At 31.6% G+C, this 25380-nt stretch overlaps 1 protein-coding gene across 3 annotated transcripts in view; it reads right to left on the bottom strand.

The window, feature by feature from the left end:
* Positions 1 to 9129: 9129 nt before the first annotated feature.
* LOC132925898 (uncharacterized) overlaps positions 9130 to 25380 on the bottom strand; it is a 28057-nt gene continuing 11806 nt past the window's right edge. The window contains exons 2-12 of one of the 3 annotated variants that reach the window (XM_060990255.1): positions 23494 to 23691; positions 21215 to 21345; positions 20157 to 20392; positions 16414 to 17829; positions 16211 to 16323; positions 15994 to 16137; positions 15269 to 15553; positions 12381 to 13727; positions 11491 to 11790; positions 10583 to 10700; positions 9130 to 9799 (exon numbers count right to left, since the gene is read on the bottom strand). In XM_060990255.1, the coding sequence (XP_060846238.1) occupies positions 9754 to 9799; positions 10583 to 10700; positions 11491 to 11790; positions 12381 to 13727; positions 15269 to 15553; positions 15994 to 16137; positions 16211 to 16323; positions 16414 to 17829; positions 20157 to 20392; positions 21215 to 21345; positions 23494 to 23691 (4334 nt within the window). In that variant the 3' untranslated portion in view covers positions 9130 to 9753. Of the gene's footprint in view, positions 9800 to 10496; positions 10701 to 11490; positions 11791 to 12380; positions 13728 to 15268; positions 15554 to 15993; positions 16138 to 16210; positions 16324 to 16413; positions 17830 to 20156; positions 20393 to 21214; positions 21346 to 23493; positions 23692 to 25380 lie in introns of all 3 variants that reach the window. The other 2 variants (XM_060990254.1, XM_060990256.1) reach the window with 2 other exon arrangements.

Genomic DNA, 25380 nt, shown 5'->3' with positions numbered 1-25380 from the left:
CCACCAATGGACATTGTGCACATTGTGGCCATTGTGCAGACCTCGTATCCTTTTTAATTTTACGAGACGTGACCTCTGTACATTCAATAACAATATCATATTTTACACTGGTCAGGCTGACATTCAAGATTATTGTATCGGTATATTTTGTATGGTATGGTATATATATTGAGAAAAAAAATGAATTTACTTAATATTATTTTCAATAATCTTATATTATAATATGTTCTGATAATAATATCTTATAATAAGTTTAGTCGTTAACTCGTATAATACACGCATTACCTATGTGACTATGTGCAATGGGATCTTTATGGCCTTTGCTATATCGTTTTTCATTTTAAATTGAAATAAGATCTGGTTGTGTGATTGTAAGTTACAATGTACCTATTATTATAATACATTTCTACATTATAATACGCATTCACCAGTTACTTATTGTGCACTTATCGATAATAAACGTGTTGCGGGACTGTGCGGGTTATAGGTACACCCGTCTGGAACGCACTTGGTTAAAATGTATTTTCAATACAGAGGGGAAACTACACACATTGTTATATGTATAATAAATAATAAAATATCAATGCGTATTGTACTGTTACAAGTATACGTGTACAGATAATGGTGACTTATTATTTGGATATTTGCATGTGTATGGGTGTGTGTGTGTGTGTGTGTGTGTGTGTGTGTGTGTGTGTATTTGTGTGTGTGTGGCATGAATTAAAAAATATGAATAAAAATCAACAAAAATTTTGAGCAATGAAAAATGAAATACGACACGTATTAGACCTGCGTGTACTAGTTGGGTCCGCAAGACCCTTATTTAGTCTAGTTAGATTCCGGCGTTTTTCAAGTAGTATACTAGTTAGTTCTCACAATTTTTTCAGGTACTACTCTAGTTAGGTCAGGCGATACCCGTTTGCGTACATGTAACGTTTTTTGCGACTCGTTTGCGTACAAATGTACAACTCAATTGCGCACACAATTGTTTATTATCTGCGATAAATGACCCAACCGTAGGACCACGTTTGCGTACATAAACTATATCTAAAGTCTACTAAAACTCAAAAGAATTTACAAAAATAATGTTTTCTTGCTGTGTAAAATTGTTTTCAAACATTTTCCTTTTCACTTTTACAGGCTTAGACTATATTATACATGTACTATGTACATGGATATTTGATCATCTACGGTACTACACGAAATAAAATGACTAAAGCACTGTTAACTCGTGTCTCGATATCATCACACGTTTAACTAAACAATAGGCATATAGTAATATGATGACACAAAACGTAGCCGAAACATCCGGTGGTCGACAATAACGCACACATTCTACCTAAATTTCCATTAACCGTTTAAAACCACACACTAGTAAACTAAAAACTTTTGGAATTACGTGTATGCCGTATGGTGTATCTTATCGAAATTTTTAAGATAAATTGTATCATTATTAGGCACTGCGAGTTGCAATATAAGTCTATATTGGGAATGAAATTTAATAGTTGTTCGCAAACGAGTCGTCATTTTTCGGATCAAAATTTGTATTAATTGGTTTTCACGTTGTTCGATGTACCATGTACGTAAACGAGCTGTCAGTTTCTAGGTAAATTTTTTTTTTTACTGTGCGCAAACGAGTATCACCGATAGTGACCAGAGTACCATCTCTTCTAAACAGCATAGCGATACCCACTTGCCCACCCTTTTTTTACTCTTTATTTTCCTTGCAAATCATAAAATTAATAATCATATGAATAATTTTAAAAGTAAAAAGTGTTTTTCTAATAAATCTAAACACAACATTACAACAATATTATTATTATGTTATATAAAAAACACGTATTTCTAATTATTATTTTAACACAATAAATGACACAATATTCCATGTAATATGCAATAAAAATCGTGAAAATATTTAAAATATTTACAAAAAGTAAAATTTTAAAATAAGTTACAAGCTCATAATATTTATGTAGAATAACTTGCTTATGAGCAATATGAATATAATATAATCTATATCTATACTATTATATGGAGACAAGTTGTTTTTTGACGTTGTTAGGGGTAATCTTTGGATCTACTGAACCGATTTTGAAAATTCGTTTACAAATAGAAAACCACATTCTTTGTGAGTATCGTTGGTATAAATTTAGACCAATAAAGTTAATTATTAATAATTACAAAATTAATAATTTAAATAAACGTGTAAATTGTATACATGAATACGGCACGGTGGCCTGTGGGTTTCCGTAATAATCTGACCCTTTTTTTATTTAAAAAAAAAAACGACTTCTCTTTATATAATAGTATAGATGATATTTTTATAAATATTCATATGTATAGAATATAGAGAGAATGAATTACTTAAATGTACAATTTAAAAATATTTAGTATATCTCTGTATAAATATTTGGTGTGCGAAATCATACGTTCGATGCATTCCAAAACTACTTAACTGACTTTGATAAAATTATGATCAATGTGTGTAATTTTGTCTCCGTAATAAGAGTTTTTATCCGGATTTAATGACCTCAATATATTACCTCTTTATGGCTATGTTTATAGGGCTATGCGATTAATCGATTATTTTTAACGAATGATACATAATCGATTGATAAAATGCAATGCTGGGCGGGACAGTCATGTAAAGTTGATATGTCGGAAATATCATCTATGCACCAAATCAGAAAACCAAAAATAGTTTTTATCCTCACGCTAATTGTTAGCATTAGGCAAGCAAACTTAACACGAACGCACTTTGTACGGGCAACGTAGTGCACAGCTAATAATATAATATGAATCGGTCAGTCGCGAAACGGTGTACTCTGTAACGTTGTATTCTGGAGACGTTTCGAATACGCGTTTTGACCGTTTAAGACGCGAAATATTGAAATATATGTAACAGGGTCGTATATGCAGTGTAGTCATGTTCATGACTGTTGAGCTACGAGTATTGCTACTACGCGCCGACAAAACTGAAGTAGTGAGTAGTGACTAATACATGCGACCCTGGTACTGCGGACACTAATATTGTCTTCCACTACACACAACAGTAGTTTTCCAGTATTTTTTCAATGACACATTAACAGTGCATATACAGTGTACTACTCTGAAATTGATCGGTTTTAGCAAGGGGCTACTATTATTAAGGGGTTATTATTAATTATTATTAAATATTATTATAAGGCGAAAATTCATATTTTCCAGTTATCACTTATATTTTTTTTTTCATTTATAGCCACTATTATTGATTTTCGGTCAAAAAAAATATTGTTTGTGTGTATACGAAATCGTTATTGTGTGATTTGTGAAAAGGCCAAAAATATGGGTAAAAGTTCCAAAAACATAAATGCTTTATGAACTGGCCGAAAGGCGCAATAGTATTGAGGCTGATACTATTTCTGAAGGTTTTTTAAGTAACGTAAGCTTACATGAATTAAAATACAATAAACTGATTGGTAAGAAAATAAGTAATAAGAATAATATATTAAATTTGCAAAAAAAATTTCAATTTGTTTCAATGTATAGGCGATGGTGATAGTAGTGTTACTAAACGTCTACACGTATTACTTCCGTATGGTCCACGTCTACTAGTAGAAAAAATTGAATGTAGAAACCATATTCTACAAAATTATTTTCAACAATTAATGGCACTTACAAGAAATACAACATTATCCTATCCATGTTATATTCGTAAATTTATAATAATTTGAAATACAATTCGATTTCGTACAGTCATTACCAAATCTATCAAATACAGGAAAAATTTAGATCAGTCACTTTATGAAAACATCGAAGGTGAAAATAAATAAAAATATTTAAAATACATTCCTTTTATACAATTCTAAGAAGTATAGTCAAAAATTAAAATATAAAAAAAATCCGAATCTAAAAGTAAAATAAATATAATAACTAGGTCGTATCTATAATGGCCAATGGGTAGAATCATTTCAATTACATTTTAGGATTACGTAAGGACATACTGAATGCACCATCATATTTTTGGTCAACATGCAAAGTGTGAACAATGTTTTTGTCTTGGACCTAAACAATGTGAAACAAATTTAGTCCCGGAGGTAATAAAGTGTGGTTTGATTCATCAAATTGACCATATTCTTCGTCGTGTAGTGGACAACGCCAAGAGTTTACTATTCAATATTGATAATAATTACTGTGAACAATTCCACAGTATAAACACTATAAACAACAAATATATAGCCGGTATAAGGTTTATTTTCAGCCAGAAACAATCATACAACACTAGAGTTCAAGCAGCTGTAGTATCATTCTATTCCGGTGGTGAATGAATTCGTATGATTCACAAAAATATAACAAAACAAAGCCCAGGTAATTATGAAAATTATAATCAATATTTATAAAAATAAATATATTGAATTCATAGCTCATACAAATTACATACAAGTTATTAAGTACCTGTGTACTTAACTATACAATTTACTTATTATTAGAGTATAATGAGAGTTCCAACACATAGTTTAAAATTATCCGTAATTATACGGATTTATATTTTAAAAATACAAAAAATTGTTCTTAAATGTTTAAATTGTAATTAATCAATAGAAAAAACATAAATGATTTAAAATTTAGATACATTATTATATTATAAACAGAATAATTATTCTGTGTTATAAATAAAAATTTTAAATATAAATAAAATTTAAATTTGACTACTTATTTGGTAACTTTTACTACGTGTTATGGACAACTACTAATTTTGACAAATATTCATATTTTTTCTTATTTAATAGAACTAGTTGCCAAACATTTTATCAAATATTCAACTGACAAAAAAAAAAGTTTAAGAAAAATACGAGCCTTTTTCTTATCAAAAGGAAAGTATAAAAACGGGAGATGGTATTTTGCGCCAATTTTATTACCTGTAATTTGCGCCACGAATAGGTAAATTTAAATACATATGTAATTTGCACCAAAATATAAAAATATAACATGTATTTTGCGTCACATATATAAATTAATTTAGGTATTTTGCGCCACGACAGAAAACGAATTGGAATATGTAATTTGCGCCACACTTTCAACTTCAATTGCAGTTGGAATTTACCAGCAGATAAATTTACTGATATCGCATAGGATATTATACAATAATACGTACCGACGCGTGTCCAATATAATATTTTTGTGTTCTACTAATAATAGACTATAGAGATATATCGTCGCTATTACTTATTGGACGTAATCGATCTCCGATTACGTCTAATCTATTGAAAATTATCAATTTATTGTTAAGTAAGACATCAAACAATATTGGACAGCAATGTCGTGAAGCAATATTTACAGTTAGTCCGATATAAATCGCGTGTGCGTTCATGTTATTTTCACATTTCAAAATAATATAAAAGTATAAACAATGGATACAAATACTGGTGAAATTATTAAAAGTGTCAGAGATAAAGACTTATTATTATACATACCCAAATTTTACCTATCGAAAAGTTCATGAATCGCAAAATTGTTCAATACGATGGCGTTTATTATCATATACATTTATTTATAATTATTATAATATGACTGATTTTTATATGTTTATTACTAAACGAAAATTTAGTTATTTAATATACATGGAGTTTGTTTTAATTATATACATTTATTTATAATTATAATATTAGTGGCACTTATTACAATTTTAATAAGGTGTACACTGTACAATGGCGCAAATTACAATTTTAGTAGGTACACGATGGCTCAGATTACATAATGCCTTTTTATTTAGTTTTATTTGACGCAAATTACAAACTTAAAAGTGGTGCAAATTACCAAAATAAATTTTTAGACATGATGCAAATGGCATATATTTTTTTGGGGGGAGTTGTTTTTGGCACAAATTACATACAAAAATTCAACATCAAAAGGCTTGGATAAAAATTATGGACTTGCAGTACCACTCGATGATTGTATGACAGATGAAGAATTCGAAGTTAAAAAAGCACAACATATTTTATCAATTACACTTTATGAGTCACCTAGAAAATCATTGAAAATTTATACTCATAATCAAGCCAATAATCAAAAGTGATTTGAAGAAAGACATAAGCGTTTGACAGCCTCTAATTTTGGAAAAATATGTAAGATGCGACCTTACACATCATGTAAAACAGTGGTGCATAATATAATTTATGGAAATGTGACTACCAACGCAACCAAATATGGTAAAATTACTGAACAAACAGCATTAAAAACCCTCACAGAAATTATTAAAAACCAATAACAAAATGTGGATTGTTTGTCGACAGAGTGGTTCCTTACCTAGCAGTGACTCCAAGTAACAATTTTTATATTTTATTTGATTATTGATTGTCATTATTTGTTCATACTATCAAAAAATTAATAAATTCAACAAAAACTTTTATTTTAGATGGGTTAATCGAAATGAATGCGATTTGTAAAATTCTGTTAAAAATTACGAAAGTTTAAAAAAGGCGGTTTTTGATAAAAAGGTTGTAAAGTATTTAACATGTTGTTGTGTATTCATAGACCTTATACTAATATACTAGTATAAGGTCTATGTCTGTATTATATAATATACTAATAGATATATATTTTTATAATGTCATAATGATTTAGCTACCTTATATGAAACTTGTAAACAATATATACACTTTAAAAGAAGAAAGTCATTATTTTTATCAAATACAAGGGCAATAACATATTACTAGTCGTTAAATATGTATTTTTTTTATTTACACATCAAAATGGACTCATCTTTAAGTTAAAAGGTATGACGATATATTTTTGGATTCAAAAATGAAAGCGCATCTCAAATTGTAAGTATTGCAGTACCTATAATAGTATAATATACAGTATTAACTCTTATTTTATAAGTCTGTCTTACCTGGGATTTTTTTAATTACATAACTAAATTTCAATATTGAGCCAAAATTCTAATAATATATCATTTTATATTCAAGCATTTTTAAGAAAGTACCTAAAATTGCACTAAACTGTGAAATATGTAATTAAACTAGTAAAATAAATTATCAACTCATCAAAAGGTCAAAATATGCACCCTAGGGCACAGCGAGGGGGGGTGCAAGGGATGCACTTGTAAGCCCCTGCTTATTATATATATTATAATATACGATATATAATTTTATGTTGGTTTACTATCAATTTCATTTTTTTTTTTTAGGAAATTTTTCATTCAAATTCCAATTGCTTTTAGTAGTATAAAATATGTTTAGTTCAAATGCAACAAGCTAATGCAAATTTTTACTTTTGGTTACACACAGTCACATAATAAACCTGATAACTTTGTAAGTTACACTGAATGAAATATATTTCTGTATTTTACTTTTATATTTATATAGACAACAGAATCACCACTCGCGCGGTTTCTGAACTAATAATCACGCACGCGGGGTAAAAATTTGCTGAATTATTTTTTTTTTTTTTACTTACATATTGTTTTGTGTCAATAAATAGCAAAAATGTATTGTAGGATATTTTATTATATTATTATACATAATAATTAATACATTTAAGTAGTTTTAGACAAGTTTACTGTAATATAATATATAAAAAAAAACAAAAAAAATGCCTGGAAACACTCAGAAAATGTGTTAAAACTATATTTAGGAAGCTATACAAGATAGCAGTATTCAGTGAATAAAGATAAAAATAATACGACGATAAATATAAGACGTGGGTAATGCGTGGTTACGAAGGTTAAGTATATATTGTATTGATATTTTTTTTGTATAATAAATCAATGTTATAAATAATTTTATGTTTATTATCAATTTTATATATTTTATTAGAAAATTTTTCATTCAAATTTCAATAGCTTTTAGTAGTATCGACTTTTAGTTCAAATGCAATGAAAAAATGCAAATTTTAGTACATTGTTTAAAAAAATTACTATTATGAGTGCATTAAATCGTATTTTTTTAAGACATTTTTCTTGTTTTTTAGAGTATTTTAATCCATTCTCTTATAATTATTATAAATATATAATTATTAATTATAAATGAGAAGTTCCCCTTTAACTAATTCATAAGACAGGACTAAGTTCCCCAGATTGCTTCTTTAAAAAAATTTGTCATACCAGTCGTCTAATGTAGGTGATGTTCTGTTACTTTGAGACTTTGAGAGTTGTCCAATAATTTTATTCCAGTTATTTAACTATGTAATTAAAATAAATTTCTTATTCTACAATTTTTTTTAGTATTAATAGATTGATTTGTAATTATTTATTTATAATGAAAAAAAAACCTTAAGGTGAAAAGCCATCATTAAAATTTATGACAATAAAAATGAAATATTCGTATAGACCTTTTATTATTTCAAGAAGTATGTAAGCTTATATTTTTAAGTAGCTTTAGTCTTAGCTTTAATCCTGAAACCTAGTTACATAAAATATGTGTCTGAATATTTATGAATTTTTTTAAATGCGTAGAGATTGTTAATTTATTTTGTTTTAAAATGCATAAATGTAAAAATGTTATGTGGTTAATTTAATAGTTTATTATAGTCATAATTCTATGTATTATATACTTGTTTTATAATTAATAAGTTATATCACTTCAATCTGATATAGGTACCAATATAAATTATATTAAATAAATTAACAAATTTTACAACACATCTTAAATATATAGATAATATAAAGCATAATAAGTACAAAGTTGTAAGTATAAAGTAATGGTTTTTCCTAATTGATATAATTATTTATGTCCACTTTATACATATTATCTATCGTAACGGAGAAGTGATCATGGGGTGATTTCATATACAAAAGATAAAGACATGGGTGGGCTACACGGGAGCAAGTGTAAGCAATTTATCTTTGTATAATTTACTTTATTATATAGGTACTAATTAGTGTTAATTTAATATATTAACAATCGACACCTTAAAATAAAATACATAATATATATTATATTATAATGTAAAATATATTTACCAAATAATGATTTTTTAGACTTTGAACTTAGGTAGGTAATAAATACATGTATAAAATCATTTTAGGTAATAAAAATGAATCATAGTTATTGTTATAAAAAAAGCAGTTTATTAGGCAATAAAAACTTAGTAGGTAAAACAAAAAGATAAACATAAATATTTTTATTACTAATAGTAACAATGCCAAATATAATGATGTGATAAAAAATAATTACAATTATAATGATACTAATATTTTAATTTAAAATTAATTATAAAATTATAAAAATACAAATTTTATTAAACTAAAAGGAGATAAAAAATATGTATTTATAAAATTATAAAAATTATGATCATAAAACTTATTACTAAAAAAAATCAAAAAATAATTAAAACTAATATTATAATTTATGACAATATTTAAAAAGCTGATAAAAGTTTATGTAATATGCCAACAATGGCTATTTACATTTATGTTAACTTAACCTAACTTAAAAAAAATAAGAGTTTTTTTTAAGTTCTTTTACGATGGTGGCTTTATAAAGCTATTATTTCATAATGTATGAGTTTAATGAGTATATTATTAATATATTGATTGAATGAGTTTGAATTGAGCCGGGCCTGGATAGTGTATTAATCGTGTTTGAGATTTTACTATTACCTATTACTATGTATATTGTTCTTAACTATTGTAAATATAATTTGTAAATGTTTGATCAGATGATCTAATTGAAAAAGTGACGCCCTATATTATTTAAATGCTCAGAAAACAGAATGAATGCTAAAAGCATGATGATTTTCTTATCGGACACGGTTCGGATGCTATTGTTGGTTTTAGGAGGTGGACGACGTTCGTTCTGGCGTGATGTGAATGAAGCTCCTGCAAAAATAAAACAACGTTTATAGTAAAAGGAAACAATTAGTATTTAAAATTGTTGTAAATAATGTTTCTTGTTGAATGAAAATTAAAAATGATGAACCTAAAATGTATGTAAAACAATATGTAAATTGACCACAATGATTCAAGAAACTAAGAAATTGTTGCCAGTTATCGTTAATTATAGTGCAAATACGCCAAATAGTGCCAATTTTCTGTTAACTGTATTGTTAAAATATTATAACCTACAATATTAGTATAATACCTAAATGATTTCCAGTCAACATTTTTTAAAATTAAGGCTGTTGAAAGCGGTTTTTTCGTCGTTTTTCGTGCATTTAGACCAATAAGCGGAAGAAAAATTTACCCAGTAACAAAAGTCCGATATTAATTTTGAAAACATATTTGAATTCCTTTTTCTCTTTTCTAGGTTATGTAGGTTTCTTTCTCTTTTTGGGATTTTCGTGTAAAAACTTTTTTATCGCAAAATTTAGTGACATGCGACTGCGCGTATGTACGTACTGATTTCCAAGAATCTTAGCCGTAGTTTATCATTAATTACATAAAGCCTTCGGGGAACTCACGCACACTAATGATCAGTCACAACACACACAGTTACACATAACTCACGATGGATATCGAATATTGTCTAAACAAAACCCCTTAAAAATGGTTCGCTTTCAACAGCCTTAATACTAACCATTACCACCGGTATGCCTGCCTGTGAGGATAGGCTTCATAGTGGTCGGACTTTGTGCGATCACAGGAACAGGGGGCGCAGCGTACCATGTGCCTCCACTGCTTTCTGCAGCGGGAACAGACGGAGAAATTGGCTGTGGTTTAAGAGGATACCACGAACCGCCAGCGGTATCTTGTGCTGGTTGATCAAATCCCTTGCAAGCACCTGATTTTTATCCCAAACAATTTTAAATGGAGTATTATTGCAATACTGTAATACGCAGAAGTGGATTGAGCACAACAGAACGGAAGGAACAATGTATAATTATTTCCCGAGCGGGAAATTAGGAAATTGTATAAGGAGCCTCGCTACTGCGGTTAATTTGAGCTCAAAAGACGTAAAGTTTTGACAAAATTAAAGTTAGTTTAAGATGTCCGATCTTGATTCTGAATAAAATTCTGAACTCGGCAGAAAATTGTCTATAGATCGTACGGAATACTTTGTAAAAATTAAATATTAAATTCAAATGAAGTGGTAATAAAAACTTGAAAATATGGATTTTTTCAAATCATAATATTAAATTTAAAATTTAAATTAAAACTGGAAAGTTTCGTACGATCTACAGTCATTTTTCTGCTGAATTTAAATATTTTTTCAGAATTTAGATCAGACAACGTTAACTAACTTTAATATTGCCAAATCAATAAATAAGTTTCGTAAAATGTATGTAGTGAATTTTTATTGTTATCGAGTTATTGACATGTGCATGCGCCAACGAGAGTGGCGACCGTCGGTGACTCCAACTGGTACCTGCATTGAATTTCACTTACACTAATAATCATTTACAACTAACACATAGATCTCGGGTGGCTAAGACATGTTAATGAATCGCCTAAATGTTGTCCCTTAAATAATAATCGTAGCGAGGCCCCTTAAGAAAGAATAACGATAGAACCTACACAAATATACAATTTTTAAATCGACAATTAAAATTGCTATGTTTTTGTTGTATTACCTTCTTTGTTAATTTTGGTTCCAACCAACTTCATGCCAGATTGGAATGGGTCCGATCGGCGACTACATAAGGTTCTACTACCAGCTTCCGTCAACAAGAGTGTGGTAGTGGTTTTAGGATTTGCACCTTCGTCGTTAGGTATTATTGTTCCAACAAAACATTCAAACTGGTCTGCTCCGTTGTTGGTCGGATTCATTCGCTTTACGTACATGTATGTCAACATTATTGGTTTCTGAGGAGGGTCCTGGTTGATATGTTGCTGTGGTTCAGTCCATTGGCCGAGGCATTTGTATTCACGTTCTGCACAGAAAACACACAATCGATTAACACAAAATACTAATTTACTATATTCTGTAATTAGGTGATTACAAAATTACGCATTCAAATATTTTCTATTATTTAAATAAAGTATTATTCAAAACACTATTAATTTAATTATGTTGCATAAGTAATCTAAGTGAAACAATAACACGTATTTCTAATGATTAGAATCTAATCCAATAGTATGATTTTCAATTGTACACGTAAGCTCAAATTATGATGATCTTAAATAATTCATAAATTACCATTAAAAATTGTTATTTGGGTTTTAAAACCAACCATCGTTTTATTTAAAAACATTTCATTGAATTAATAGGTTTATGGTGTAATAAACAGTAACGATGTCTGTGTTGGTAAATACATTGTGTATAAAAAAAACACATTTAATGGTGATGGTGTGGACTTGTAGTGCAAGGAGGTGATTTAAAGTTAGATTTACAATCAAACATAAATGCAAAAACCATGCTATGATTGTGAAAATGTGGTGTTGGTAGTGGTGCTTCATGTGATGATTATGGCCGAAACGAGTGGTTCGTCGACAATATTATAGTCCAGCAATTGCAGTATACCTTCATAATATCGGCTTTCAGACTTAGGGCGCAAACGGTACGGATGATTAATAGTGGTCTTGGTAGTCAGCGTTGGCAGGAAGTAGTGATCTGGTGGTTTTTGTGGTCGACGTAAATGGAGTGGCGGTGATGTAGGCATCGAAACAGTGACAGGACCCTGTTCTACATGCAGTGGCGGCAGTGGTACAGGCGGCAGCGACAAGATTCCACCCAGACCTCTATTGTTTTGCGGCTGCCGTTGCTGATACTGCTTTTGTTGTTCTTGCTGTCGTTGTTGCTGTTGTTGATACCACCAGTGCTGTTGTTCCGGTGTCGCCCAACCACCATTATTACTACTACTGACACTGGCAGAGCTGTTCCGATCAACTGGTATTTCTCGGTTGTTATCACCACCACCACCACTGCTTATGTACAGCGGTCGATCACCGTGCACGTTCCAACCACCACCGCTTGGATGTTGTACCATAAATGACGTATTATGAGGCTGTGGCGTTTGTTGCTGGCGATCGTTGTCGTACTGATGGTTGTAGTAATTTTGTTGTTGCTGCCGATAGTAATAATCGCCCGTCCTGTGCGCGCCGCCGTTCGATGTCTGCTGCTGATAACTGTTACCATAGTCTTTAGCGCCATTATCATGTTGTTGAGACGACCAATACAGTTGCGTCTGCGGGTGTTGATGCTGCCACTGTTGTTGCTGTCGCTGGAGATAATAGTAATTATAATCCGTACCGGTGCTGCCGGGCGGTGAGGGGGGATAATGTTGTTGTCGTCCCTGGTTATAGTAATCATTATTGTTGTGATTCGGTTGTGGTTGTGGTTGCTGCCACTGTCGCTGCTGACGGTAATTATAATCAGTAACTGGGTAGTGAGTTGTTGTCGTAGTAACAGTGGACGTCGAAGTAAAAGCATTAGAAGGAGGAAGAGGAGAAGGAGTAGTAGTAGTAGTAGTAGTAGTAGAAGTAGTGGAAATAGACGACGTCAAAAATAATGGTAATTGTCGTTCGGGAGAAGTTGTCTGTTGCGCCGAAGATAGTGGTAAAGTAGACGACGTATCTGTCGAGAAGGCGGTAGCAGTGGTAGTAGTAGTATTAAAATTCGTAGGATCTACAGTAGTGATGTCTACGAAATTTTGGCTGTCTTTACTGCTACTGGGGGTAATAGAGGATGAAGTCGTTGCAGTCGAGGAGGTGGCTGTGGATCCAGTCGAAATGCTGTGACCTGGCAACATTGGCATATTGGACAATGTAGATGTAGTGGCCACAGTTGAGGCAGTAGTCAACGTATCTGCAGGAGCTGAGTGGCGTTTATTCCTCCGCCAGCTTCCACCGACAGCATAAACTCTGGACGCTGTTAATAGTTATCACCATAAATGCGTGTAAATAATACACACATCCAAGTATAACATACACGAAATTTAAAAAAAATATTATTACATCAATACATATATACTCCTAGAAATGCGATAAACTGGTTTAACATGTTATGACAATGAGCTAATACGGAACGATATCGATATGTATGCATGTATGTTTTTTTTATGTGTGTTCAGTGTTTGACGTGACGGCGGCAGTATCTACGACGACCTTCGGTACCAGATACACCCAGAATACCGATGAGCAGTTTTTTAATCGTACACGATCGGAACGACAGAGAGGAATTGAGGAGAATGTATGCTCTGTTATTTGGGTAGATATTTGAAATTACATAGGTACACCTTTAGACGCAGATCCCAATCGCCATGCGTATAAACACATCGGCGACCGAAAGCGCGGCGTGAGGCTTGTTAACTGCCACTTTTGGGGGTTGTAAAAGATGTAGCGAGATGTTGTATCGACGATGCTGGGTGGCTTCGGATTGACGGTGGCGTATGGATTGGCTGACGGACAGAGGCAGGCAGTCGGTAACGTGCAACCAACGCCACTGGCGTCTAACGTCACCTACAGTAATTCGTGAGTCAGTAGATTTTTTTTTTTATAGAATTGATGTTTTGTTTTTGTGTGTATATATTTTGTTTGTTTTTTTCTAATCACACGAATATACATCGGCCTCCGTCGTCCAAAATGTAATGGACACATTTTTGTACGCTCTGTGAGCGGTGGTTCAAATTTTTTTCCAAGTGCGCGTGCGTGCCAATTTCCTGCTACAACTCTACAAATACAGTCAGACAAGATGCATGCTCTTGACCACACCACGTTTGTAAAAAACGCCGTAGTTGGTCACCGCGCTTAGTAATTTTCACGCATCTCGCAAAAAGGCAAGTGCCTAGTCGAAATTTTGTTATTTGTCTTTCGAAATACTCGTATTGGATTAATCAAATTTTAAAAATGATTAAAATATTCTAAATTTAATTTTTTAGCGATCACATTTAATGCCTTATCTTTGTGATCTATTTCGGAAGATTGTGTGAAATGATTGGATTTTCGTTGAAAATAAAATATTTTGGAAAATGATACTTCAAATTATGTTTGAAACGTACTTTCAGGAAAAATGTACACAAGTTTTAATTGATAATTTCATGTATGGAATTCATTATACACTGGGCGCAATACAAAATACTATAGGTAGATACGAATGCATATTAATTGTTAACTAATCTTTTTAAATATGCCAGTCACATAACTAATTACTTCAATCAGATTTTTTTTTTTAAAATTGCACGCGAGTAGTAAACTATACATTTGGGTTACTTAAGAATTGAGTATAAAATCAAATCATATATTTCATTTTCATATGATAATTGCGAGTTTAATTTTTTTGTGAAATGTTCCTAGTTTTTCCGTTATATTTCATATTTATATACCAAAATCAATTTTCAATATGATAAAAATAGTACATATTGTTATTTCATTTATATTATACAAAATAAATAATAATAATAATAAGCTAACCTTCAAAAATTGTTTTTTCTGTAGCCACTATTTGTGGGGAAGTCCCAGTTGAGGAGTCTCGCTCGACGCATTCTGATACAGTATATTTCATCTGGTCAATTGGTCCTGCTTGTCCATTCGTACAGTCATCGGCAGAAGATATTAACCTGACACAAAGTCGCGGTGGTGCGGGCTGTGAGTTATTTTTAATCGTAGAAGGTGGTGGCGGAGCTGGGATTTCACCATAGAACACTGTACCAAGAGGTATGGGACACCCAACAGCCACACGTCTCCCTTCATCGGCTCCTATGGATTTTTAATCATTTAAGAAACAATATTCTTCGGTAAGATTCGTATTATATTAAGTTTATTAACCTTTATTAATAGTAAGTACCTCTAATATTATACTTCAAATTATAATGCATAAAAATTTTAGATTTTTTAAGGTTAGTTAAAAATTAAATAGAATCATGTGACAAACAGAACGAATTTTAAATCTCAGTAAGAATTACATGTAACAATACAATTAGGTACTTATTGCAGTATTTGTAAAGTAAAAGTACATTTAATAACAATTAATGAATCTAATATGATTAAATTTATTAAATTTCTAGTATTCTAACCCAAACCCTTTATCAACATACATATGTCTTTTTAATTCTCCCACTAAATATTAATTAGAGACTTAGAAACTAGCTACTGGTAAGCCCGTTTCTATGACTTGCATTGTCAACAAGTATACTCACGTGTTTCGGTAATCCACGAATGGCGGCGTTGATGAAGCTTTTTCATATTCCTCACATTACTATTTTTGTCAACTGGCCTTTTTTCCGTACAAAGCTGTCGTGCAAAACTCTTTATGTCCTGATTTTTATCAGGCAATCCAGTTCCTGAACAATTTAAAATAACATTTTTATTATTTTTTTTTCAATGATTATTTTATTTGTTTCAATAAAATCTTACCTATAATAGAAAATTCTATAATATTTGGTCCTCTAGGCACTAACCACAAGCACCCATACGACATTTTCGAATCCTCTTTAATGTCAAATAACGCATCTGACTTTGGTTCGTTGCTATAAAACAATATAATAGGCTCCTTTATTATATAATCGTTATAGTTTATAAATTCTTCAGTTTTATAATAGTTTACAATTTTAACTCACTGTTGATGATTGTCATTCTCTGCAGTTTTTTCCATGATACGGCCACCATAAGTAAGAAATTTGGCTCCAACTTCAAGACTATTAAGTTGTTTTTCATCATTATCAACAGGCATGATACAGCGCCATGTGAATTTTGTCGTTGCGCGCTGTTGTTGACTATGCTGTGTAGAACTGCGTCTCATGCGTTTATTTAATTTCAAAGTATTTCTCTGATCATTTATAGAGTTCGACTGAATATTTTGAAATTGACTATCCACCGTAGCTGACTCTAAGGCAGGGCCTAACTGTTTTTCTTCAAACGTAGTACGGCGGGATTGTTGGGATTCTATTCGGTTACCAACTGGCAGATTAAGAGCTCGGTAAAATTTCTGATCGTCAACAGTGCCTTCGGGGTATATAAGATCTCTTTTATATCGAAAACGATTAAGATCTAAGGGAATTTTTAAAGATTGATCTTTTACATTCATGGTTGTACTTTCCGGAGTCTTTTTAGTAGTGGAGTATCCAAACCCAAAAAGATCAGGGGGGGATTCAACTAAGACTGGCAGAAATTCAGCAAAAAGATTTAAAAAAGATTTTTGTTTTTCAGGTAATGCACTACGGCGGTTTCGTCGAAAATTAAATAAATCCAAGTATTTATTCGTAGACATTCTTTTCCTAATACTTCGGTTGTCAGGGCTACGCGTTGTTCCAAAGTATTTTTTAGTTTTGTCAAATAATTCAACCGGATCTCCCGCTGTGGGTGGATTTTCAAAATCCAGGTCCCTATACGGAGCTGTTGTAGTTGTTGCAGAGTTTCCAAAACATCTTTTCTTCCGCGATTTCGTTTCTTCGTTGGCTGGTTCGGATTCGTTCATAATATCTCTTTTATTTCGAACACGATTAAGGTCTAAGGGAATTTTTAAAGGGTTATCGTTCATATCCACGGTTGTATTTACCGGAATCTTTTTAGTAGTGTAGTCTCCATACTTAAATAGATCCGAGGGGGATTCAATTGTCATTGTCAAAAGTTTTGTAAGGATTTCTAAAAAAGATTTTTGTGTTTCAGATAACGCACTACTGTTTTCTCGTAGAAAATTAAATAAATAGTTCTGCATATCGTTTAATAATTGATCTTTTAACCAAAGTGCGTCTTGTGCGTTGTTTTGAATAGCGGTGATCAAGGTTTTTAACATTTTTACACCATTCATATCTGCAATGGATCGTCGGTTTCTGCCACTAATTCCAACAGGATTATATCGTTGTGACCTTTGCATGTATAGTTCACCACCAGAAATGTCTACGTCCTCGTCTTTTCCATAGTCAGTATCTTGTTCGTAATCGATATCGTCTTTCTCATGGAAGGCAGTATCATAGCGTATCAGGCTTCCATCTACTTGTAAGTCTAACCATGACCCTTGTGACCATTCTGGAAACCTAAATAATACAAGGACTTTCACTTTTTTGCATAACTTACTTATAGATTTTACAATATTTAAGTTAATTAACGTTGTCTGATCTTAATTCTGAAAAAATATTTAAATTCAGCAGAAAATGGCTGTAGATTGTACGAAACATTCCGGTTTTAATTTTAATTTTAAAATTAATATTATGATTTGAAAAATTCATATTTTCAAGTTTTTATTACCACTTCCTTAGGATATAAGATTTAATTGTTACAAACTATTCCGTACGATCTATAGACAATTTTCTGCTGAGTTCAGAATTTTTTTCAGAATCAAAATCGTACATCTTAAACTAACTTTAATTTTGTCAAAACTTATCGTTTTTTGAGCTCAAATTGACGGCAGTACCGAAAGTTACAATGTTAATAAAAGTTCCAAATTTAGCGTCATCATCGGTAAATTACCCGATTAAGAAACAATTAATAATAATATGCACTCAAAAAAATTGAAATGATTAAATATTGAACTGCCAAACTGCAGTCTAGAGGGCAGCCAATATTTAAATAGAGCCACAAAATCGGTAATCACCAAACAAGGATTTTAAATGGATAATAATATGATAATAACAATAAAATAATATAGTTTAAAATAAGTTGTTATTGTGAATATAATGTTTGGGAATGTCTAAATTAATAAATACAAAATAGGATACCGCAGCGGAATGTGTCTTTTCATTATTATTATTATTATATATATATAGGCACAGTCACGTTTAAATGATAAATTTGTTTTATCTGTAATCACACAGGCGTAAAATGAATATAATACATTTTAAGTCGATAAAAATAATAATAATATATGAATTCATATCCAAGAAGCAACATGATACAACCGATTCAAAAACTGTACAAATATTTTACAAATTAATTGTAAATAAGTAAAAAAAATTGATTTTTTGAACAATATTCAAGCAGGGGTCGCACTAATAAGTAATAGAGTGTTTTCAGCGGAGAGGTAAGCTTAAACTGTGGCCCTATAATTTTAGCTTTAATTTATATGCATGTAATAGCTTAATAACACGGCTTCACTAGTGTGTTAAACAATCGATTCGTATATAAATTGTTTTATTTTAATTTAATTATTTAAATACTAACCATGTAATATGTAATATTTTTTATAATTTAGCTTAATTTTTGATATTTATAACTGAAATTACAAGCTCATTTGGTAAAACCTTGTGAAAAAAATTGGAAAAATCAAAAAAGTTAAATAGTGTCGTCACAAAATTGGAACATAAAAAGGCCCTAGAATTGTAAAACAATTATCCGTCGTTATCTGTCTATGTTTGGAACACAGAATGTTCAAGTTATCTATAGTTTTTCTTTTGTTTTATTGAGGTTTTTGATAGGGAACCATATTTATTTCGACTTATCTAGGTTCTACTATACATAATTGCTTATATTATTAATTCAATGCATAATTACTAAAACGTTATACAAAACTTAATAGGTAAGTCACGTTCAATAATATAAATGCATCAAGCAACATGTAAATAAACAATTATGCATTTAACACAATTAAAGTAACTATGTATCTGTGAAGTGTTTAGATTATTGGGTTATTATTTTGGTATATGTAAAATATTCAAATGGAATTTATAAAGGGTTTTAATAGGATATAAGTAAAACCGTAATATGGATAATAGTATAGACTATTGCTTATCTGTACATAGTTACGAAAAAAATCTGATACAACTAGAGGTAGGTAGATTCATCTCAATACATAAAATACCCTTCTGTTAAAAATTTGATTACTATTTAAAGAATAAATTAGTAAAAATTGAATAAAAACTAGAAAAGATTACTCTTTTACGGACCACAAACTCTAAATGGAAGGAATTATTAGTGCTATAGACCTAATGAAGTGACAGAAGCACTATCAATATAAAGTAACTATAATAAAATTAATTAGCATATTTTTTTTTTTTAAGGAGTCAGAAAGTGGTTCAATACTGGTGCTAATTTTTGGAATCTCCACTAGAAACAAACAATAAGGGTCCTAGAAAAATCCAAAAACATCCTAGCAAATTCCGAAAACGTTCTAGCAAAATTGGCTGAATTGTACATATTTTTTATTAAATCGGGCATTGTGCACTGTGCAGATGCTAACGCCAAATTTGGAACCTAATATGACATAATATGTTAGCTATGAAGTAGCTATAGATTTATAATATATGAAAATACTAGATAAAAAAATAATTATTGATTATTGGGAGCATAAAACCGCTTTACTAATTACTAGATTCATAACTGAATTCGATGTTTTAATATATTTTTGCGTGGTTACAACGACACAAACCTGTATAAATCGTCTTTTAACGCTGACCGCTTTTTTCTCCAGACATCTGACGAAGAAAAAGGATGTGGCCAATCTTTAGTTAAAAGAAGAGCTACAGATCCATCATGAAAATGTCGCAATCCCTCTGACACTGTATGAACGTCATTTGCCATTATCTCTGACAGACCCTCACACGTACGGTTCGAACTTATTACCAGTTTGATTGTCGGTGGGTCTTCGAGGATCATTGAGTACAACTGTAGTAAGTGAAGAAAAATATATAAATAGATTAACCACCGTAACGTACAATATATATACATATTATATACAAGCACACTGATACCCAATCCCTATCCCCAATCATTAACTTCATTATGTTTAGGACTACAAGTTACAACAATTTGCATTGTAGTATAAGCTTTGGCATTAGTTAAATGGTGAGTGATATAAGTATAATGACAAAGACAAATAATGATCAATTATATGATTTATAGTAATTGGAGTATTTTCATTTTTCACGTTAAATATTTCTTTTTTAAAAGGCTAAATTAATAAGCGAATAATGTTCCCTAAAGATTAGTTGATTATTAGACATCATATATTTAACTTAACGCATACATTTATTAACTATAAAAAAATATATATATTGTGTAATGCAAGCGTTTACTCTCAAATAATATAGTTTGGGTTTGTTTGTTTTATACATCACGAGGGTCTTAATAATTTAATTAGGTGTCTAAATTTATTATAAGTTGAGTAAAATTTAAGGAGGAACATTTTAGGTAGAGTTATTGAAGACTAGTAGTATTTAATTTTACGAATTTACAATGAGAAACAGACGAGCCCATTAGACCTATTTATGGTTTTTAATTTATTTTTTAACGTGAACATTTTGATCTCTGAAAGTGCGAAATGTTTTAGAATTATCAATGTAAACATATATTGTGTATTATCACCAACCATACGCGTACAAATAACGGCGCATGTATAAGAAATCGCGTTGTCGTTTGTATGCATCATTCTACTGACCTAATTTATTAATCGAATCTGTAAGGTATACGTAAACATAATATACTCACACCACATTTGTAGTCTTTCTGCCCGGTCCATTTCGCAGTTCGGTCGTATAATGTAACAAACCACCCTTTAATATGGTTGTCCTCAATGAATGCATGTTTTGATAAACACTCAAACATGTAGTGGTCCATATCTGAAAGTATGAGAACAAAACAAATACATGAGTACAATGAATTTAATAGTACCTATGACTAATATACTTTATTTTCATTGGACTCTTTTTGTAATATTATAGTATTTGGGTATTTCTACTATTATACCAGCATGATTGTATATTGTTATATTATAAAAATGCGCTTGAGAATTGTATATATGTATTATTTGAGGATTTATAAGTCAATTGGTGGTAAAAATGTACCTCGTTACACTAATAATGAGAACGTTTACCTAAACACACACGTGGACATTTTACATACGATATCTATATGTCAAATTTGTATTTTGTGTAGGAACTACATGGAACCCATTAATCCATTCCATTTTGAGAACAAAGAACCAAATAGAGAAAAAATTCCTGAACTAATGTAGAGGAAATTTCGAACCACATAAAAGCCCTAAAATACCACAAGTCACCCGGTAAAGATGGGATTACCGGAGAACTACTCAAAACGGGAGCAGCTAGTCTATCTAAATATGTACACCGTCTAGTAAGTTTAAAATGGCCAAAAGAGATATCAAGAGCATGAACGACAACCTTAAACCCCATCCCCAAGAAAAGGGGAAAACAAATAAACAACAATTAAAGAGAGATTACGCTGCTTGATGTAACGTATAAGATATTATCTTATTATATACTAGATAGAATCAAACTTTGGACGGAAGGGATTTCAGGAGATTTTTAGGCAGGATTCAGGCAAAACCGTTCTACGATAGATCAAATCTTCATCATAAACAAAGTGTTACAAAAAACTTGGATATATAATAAAATCATAAGTATATTATTCATCGATTACAAAAAATCGTATGATTCAATACACAGTGTCTCTAATTAAGACTTTAGAATAGTTCGGAATGCCACGAAAGCTAATAAACCTCATAGAATGTAGCATAGATCACACTGACATTAAAGGAAAAGTAGGTGACACCCTATCAGAGACAGTACAAGTGAAAACTGTACTAAGGCAGGGTGATACTATGTATCCTATTTTATTCAACAAAGCCTTGGAAAAAGTAGTAAGAGAAGCAACTCTAGATAAGGAAGGTATAAAACTAAGATAAAATAACATCGGAATCTTAACATATGCGGGCGAAATATTCTTGAGGGCAGAAAGTAACGATAAACTCAAACAAATATAAAAAAAAACTTATGAATGTTGCATAATGTATAGATCTTTAGATTAACTCCGAGAGAACTGAATATATGATAGTTCAAAGACACTACCGAATATATCGCCATAATTACTACCTAGAAGTCGAAAACTACAATTTCAGAAGTGTACAACAGTTCAAATATCTTGGCGCACCAATAACACAGAAGAATGAAATAGACATGGAAATAAAAGCGAGAATACAAGCTGGAAATAAATGATGGCCTGACAAAGTTACTAAGATCCAGATTAATTTCCAGAAACCTAAAGTCCCAAATACATCAGACAGTTATCAAGCCTGTTGTAAAACTTGGAACTTAAGCAAAATAGATGAAAATGCTCTATTAGTATTTGAAAGAAAAGTACTGAGGACAATCTATGGGGCATGTAAAGACCAATCTATAAGTTAATGGATAATACATAAATACAACAAAATTCAGGAATTGTATAAAAGCCAAACATTAAAGAAAATATCATCAAAAGAAGATTTAAATGGGCTGGTCTTGGCGAAAAATAGGATCATTGGTAGAAACAGTACAGGTGAACGTACCCCAAGGAAAACGACCACTTAAAAGATCGTGACTACGCTGGAAAGATAGGATCAAAGTCGACATAGAGAAAGTGAGACCAGGGATGGATTGGAAGGATTTAACAATTAATAGAGAAATTTAGAGGCAAATCTGTTAGACCATATGATCTGTAAGTCCGAAATCACGAAAAAAAAAAAACGAAAGTAGGTAAGTGCTTATTTGTATTTTCGGAAACTACTGTCATAACGGACGTGATCATCTATACAAGTTGCGGTGATATTAATAGGTAATTGCGCGTGTATTTCAGTATATAAGAGAGATGCCGACTATATATTTAATAAACACACGTTTTTAGACGGGAAGAGCTTTCTGGAGTCGCGAACGCAGCGCTGGATCCGCCCCTCGCCATTGTACTGTAACAATAAAATAATTCATTATACATACCCGTTTCGTCGCAACTTCCACCACCATTTTGGACATTGCCGAGCCACAAATTAAACGCTGGTATAACATCGTGATGGATTGTTTGCGTGGAGGCACATCCTCCTACCGGCGGCGAATGACTGCCCATCACCTGCACATTAAATCGTTCAGTCGGCAATCCTAACGGTGGACAGAGTTCATCGAATCCATTCATGATATCTATACACACAAGAAGACGAATACCACATTAAATTTAAGAATAATATTATACCGTTTGTATTTACAATATTGTTATTGCACTTGCATACATAGACGTCTAAGCGAGACGATAGTTAGGCTATAGGTATTTATAATGTACTTATAGAGATTATTATGACAGCGGTGAATCGTTGTCATACGGGCGTCGGTCTAATTACGCTAGATTATTTTAATCGAGACTTCCGAAAGGAACCTGGTACAGTGAAGGTTAGATCACGCATTACTTTTCGTCAACATTTTTATTCGACGATTCTGGCGAGTGGCCTCGTCATCGCAGCACTGTTAAAAATATTACCGCGTTACAATACCTGTAGGTTAGGTACTCGATCATACCTACCTTTTTAAACAACAAATTATACTATAATTTTTCTATAACCATTTATACTATAGTTATTGTATTTCACTCCCTATTTTGATTACCGGTAGTTACAATCATATTTCAACCACCGCGGCCGTGATGTTCCCGCCACCGACAAAGATGCTTACGGTTAGACGCAAAGGTTCCGCGAGTGTTCAGGGCTAGTGTTCCCGGACCCGGGCCAGCACTCCTCGCTTCGTAGTTGTAATCAATGCACACCCATTATTTGCACATCTCAGCTGAACCGACAGCCCTAAATCATCATATTGTTACCGGACGTCGGTGCTTGCATGTCAACTGTACAGTATATCGTATTTTGCTATACATAGCGGTATCGTTTAGTACAGACAACAGGTTTGGAGTATCTATATTTATTTTATTTTAAATGACCATTTATAAATTACTAAGTACTAAGTACTCTGACATAACGATTTTTACTCCTCAGACACACTGCCCAGCTGCGTACAACGATTTACTACTTCGTGATATTAATAAATTTACGATGTACATTTAAATTAATAATTCAATCAACTCGTTCCACACACTTAAGAATAATTGGGCAACAAAAATAGCCATTCAAATCTAGTCAAGTTTTTAGTCGCAAATATCTTGATTGAGTATCATGTTTTTATTCACACTGCACTACACAAAACATTGGCTATCGCAATAAATAATAATATCATATTTATCTACCTGCTGCGTAATTTAACGTAAATAAAGTTCGTGAAAACGAGTGAAAGCAAAAACATTGAAATTACAACACAACTATAATTAATTCGCCGAGATCCTCCGTCAAAATTCACCTGTCCGCGACTTAAACTATTTTATATTCGTAGTGAATGGTAGTGCGACACGAAATGTAGCCGAACACAAGATTTTTGATCGCAATCACTACAATAAAATGCGACACTGTATAAATTGACCTCAAGTCCTCAATGCCTCATAATAAATCAACAGGTTGTAAGTATTAAGTAGGTGGGTCGCAGCCGGTCAGTGATTGAGGTGGTAGAAAACGGTGAGTGTTCGTCCGTCGTGCAGTCCTAGTCTCTCGGCCAATTTACTATATATGCTGATGTACTGCTGTACACGGAAACATAGCTTGAGCCAAAAAGATAAATTTTTCTAATGTGCTAGTGCAAAATATTATATTTTTTTTTTAATAATTAATATAATGATACCATAATGTAAATACATTTTCATTATCGTTTACATATTCTAGAAAATTGAATTTGAGGCTCTTACTTCAACTTTTTCATGAGAGTCAATATTTTCGGAAATAGATTTCATCAAAA

The sequence above is a fragment of the Rhopalosiphum padi genome, chromosome 3 (assembly GCF_020882245.1).
Source record: "Rhopalosiphum padi isolate XX-2018 chromosome 3, ASM2088224v1, whole genome shotgun sequence".
NCBI lineage: Eukaryota > Metazoa > Arthropoda > Insecta > Hemiptera > Aphididae > Rhopalosiphum > Rhopalosiphum padi.
The sequence above is the reverse complement of the archived record's forward strand: the minus strand, read 5'-3'. Positions and strand labels throughout refer to the sequence as shown.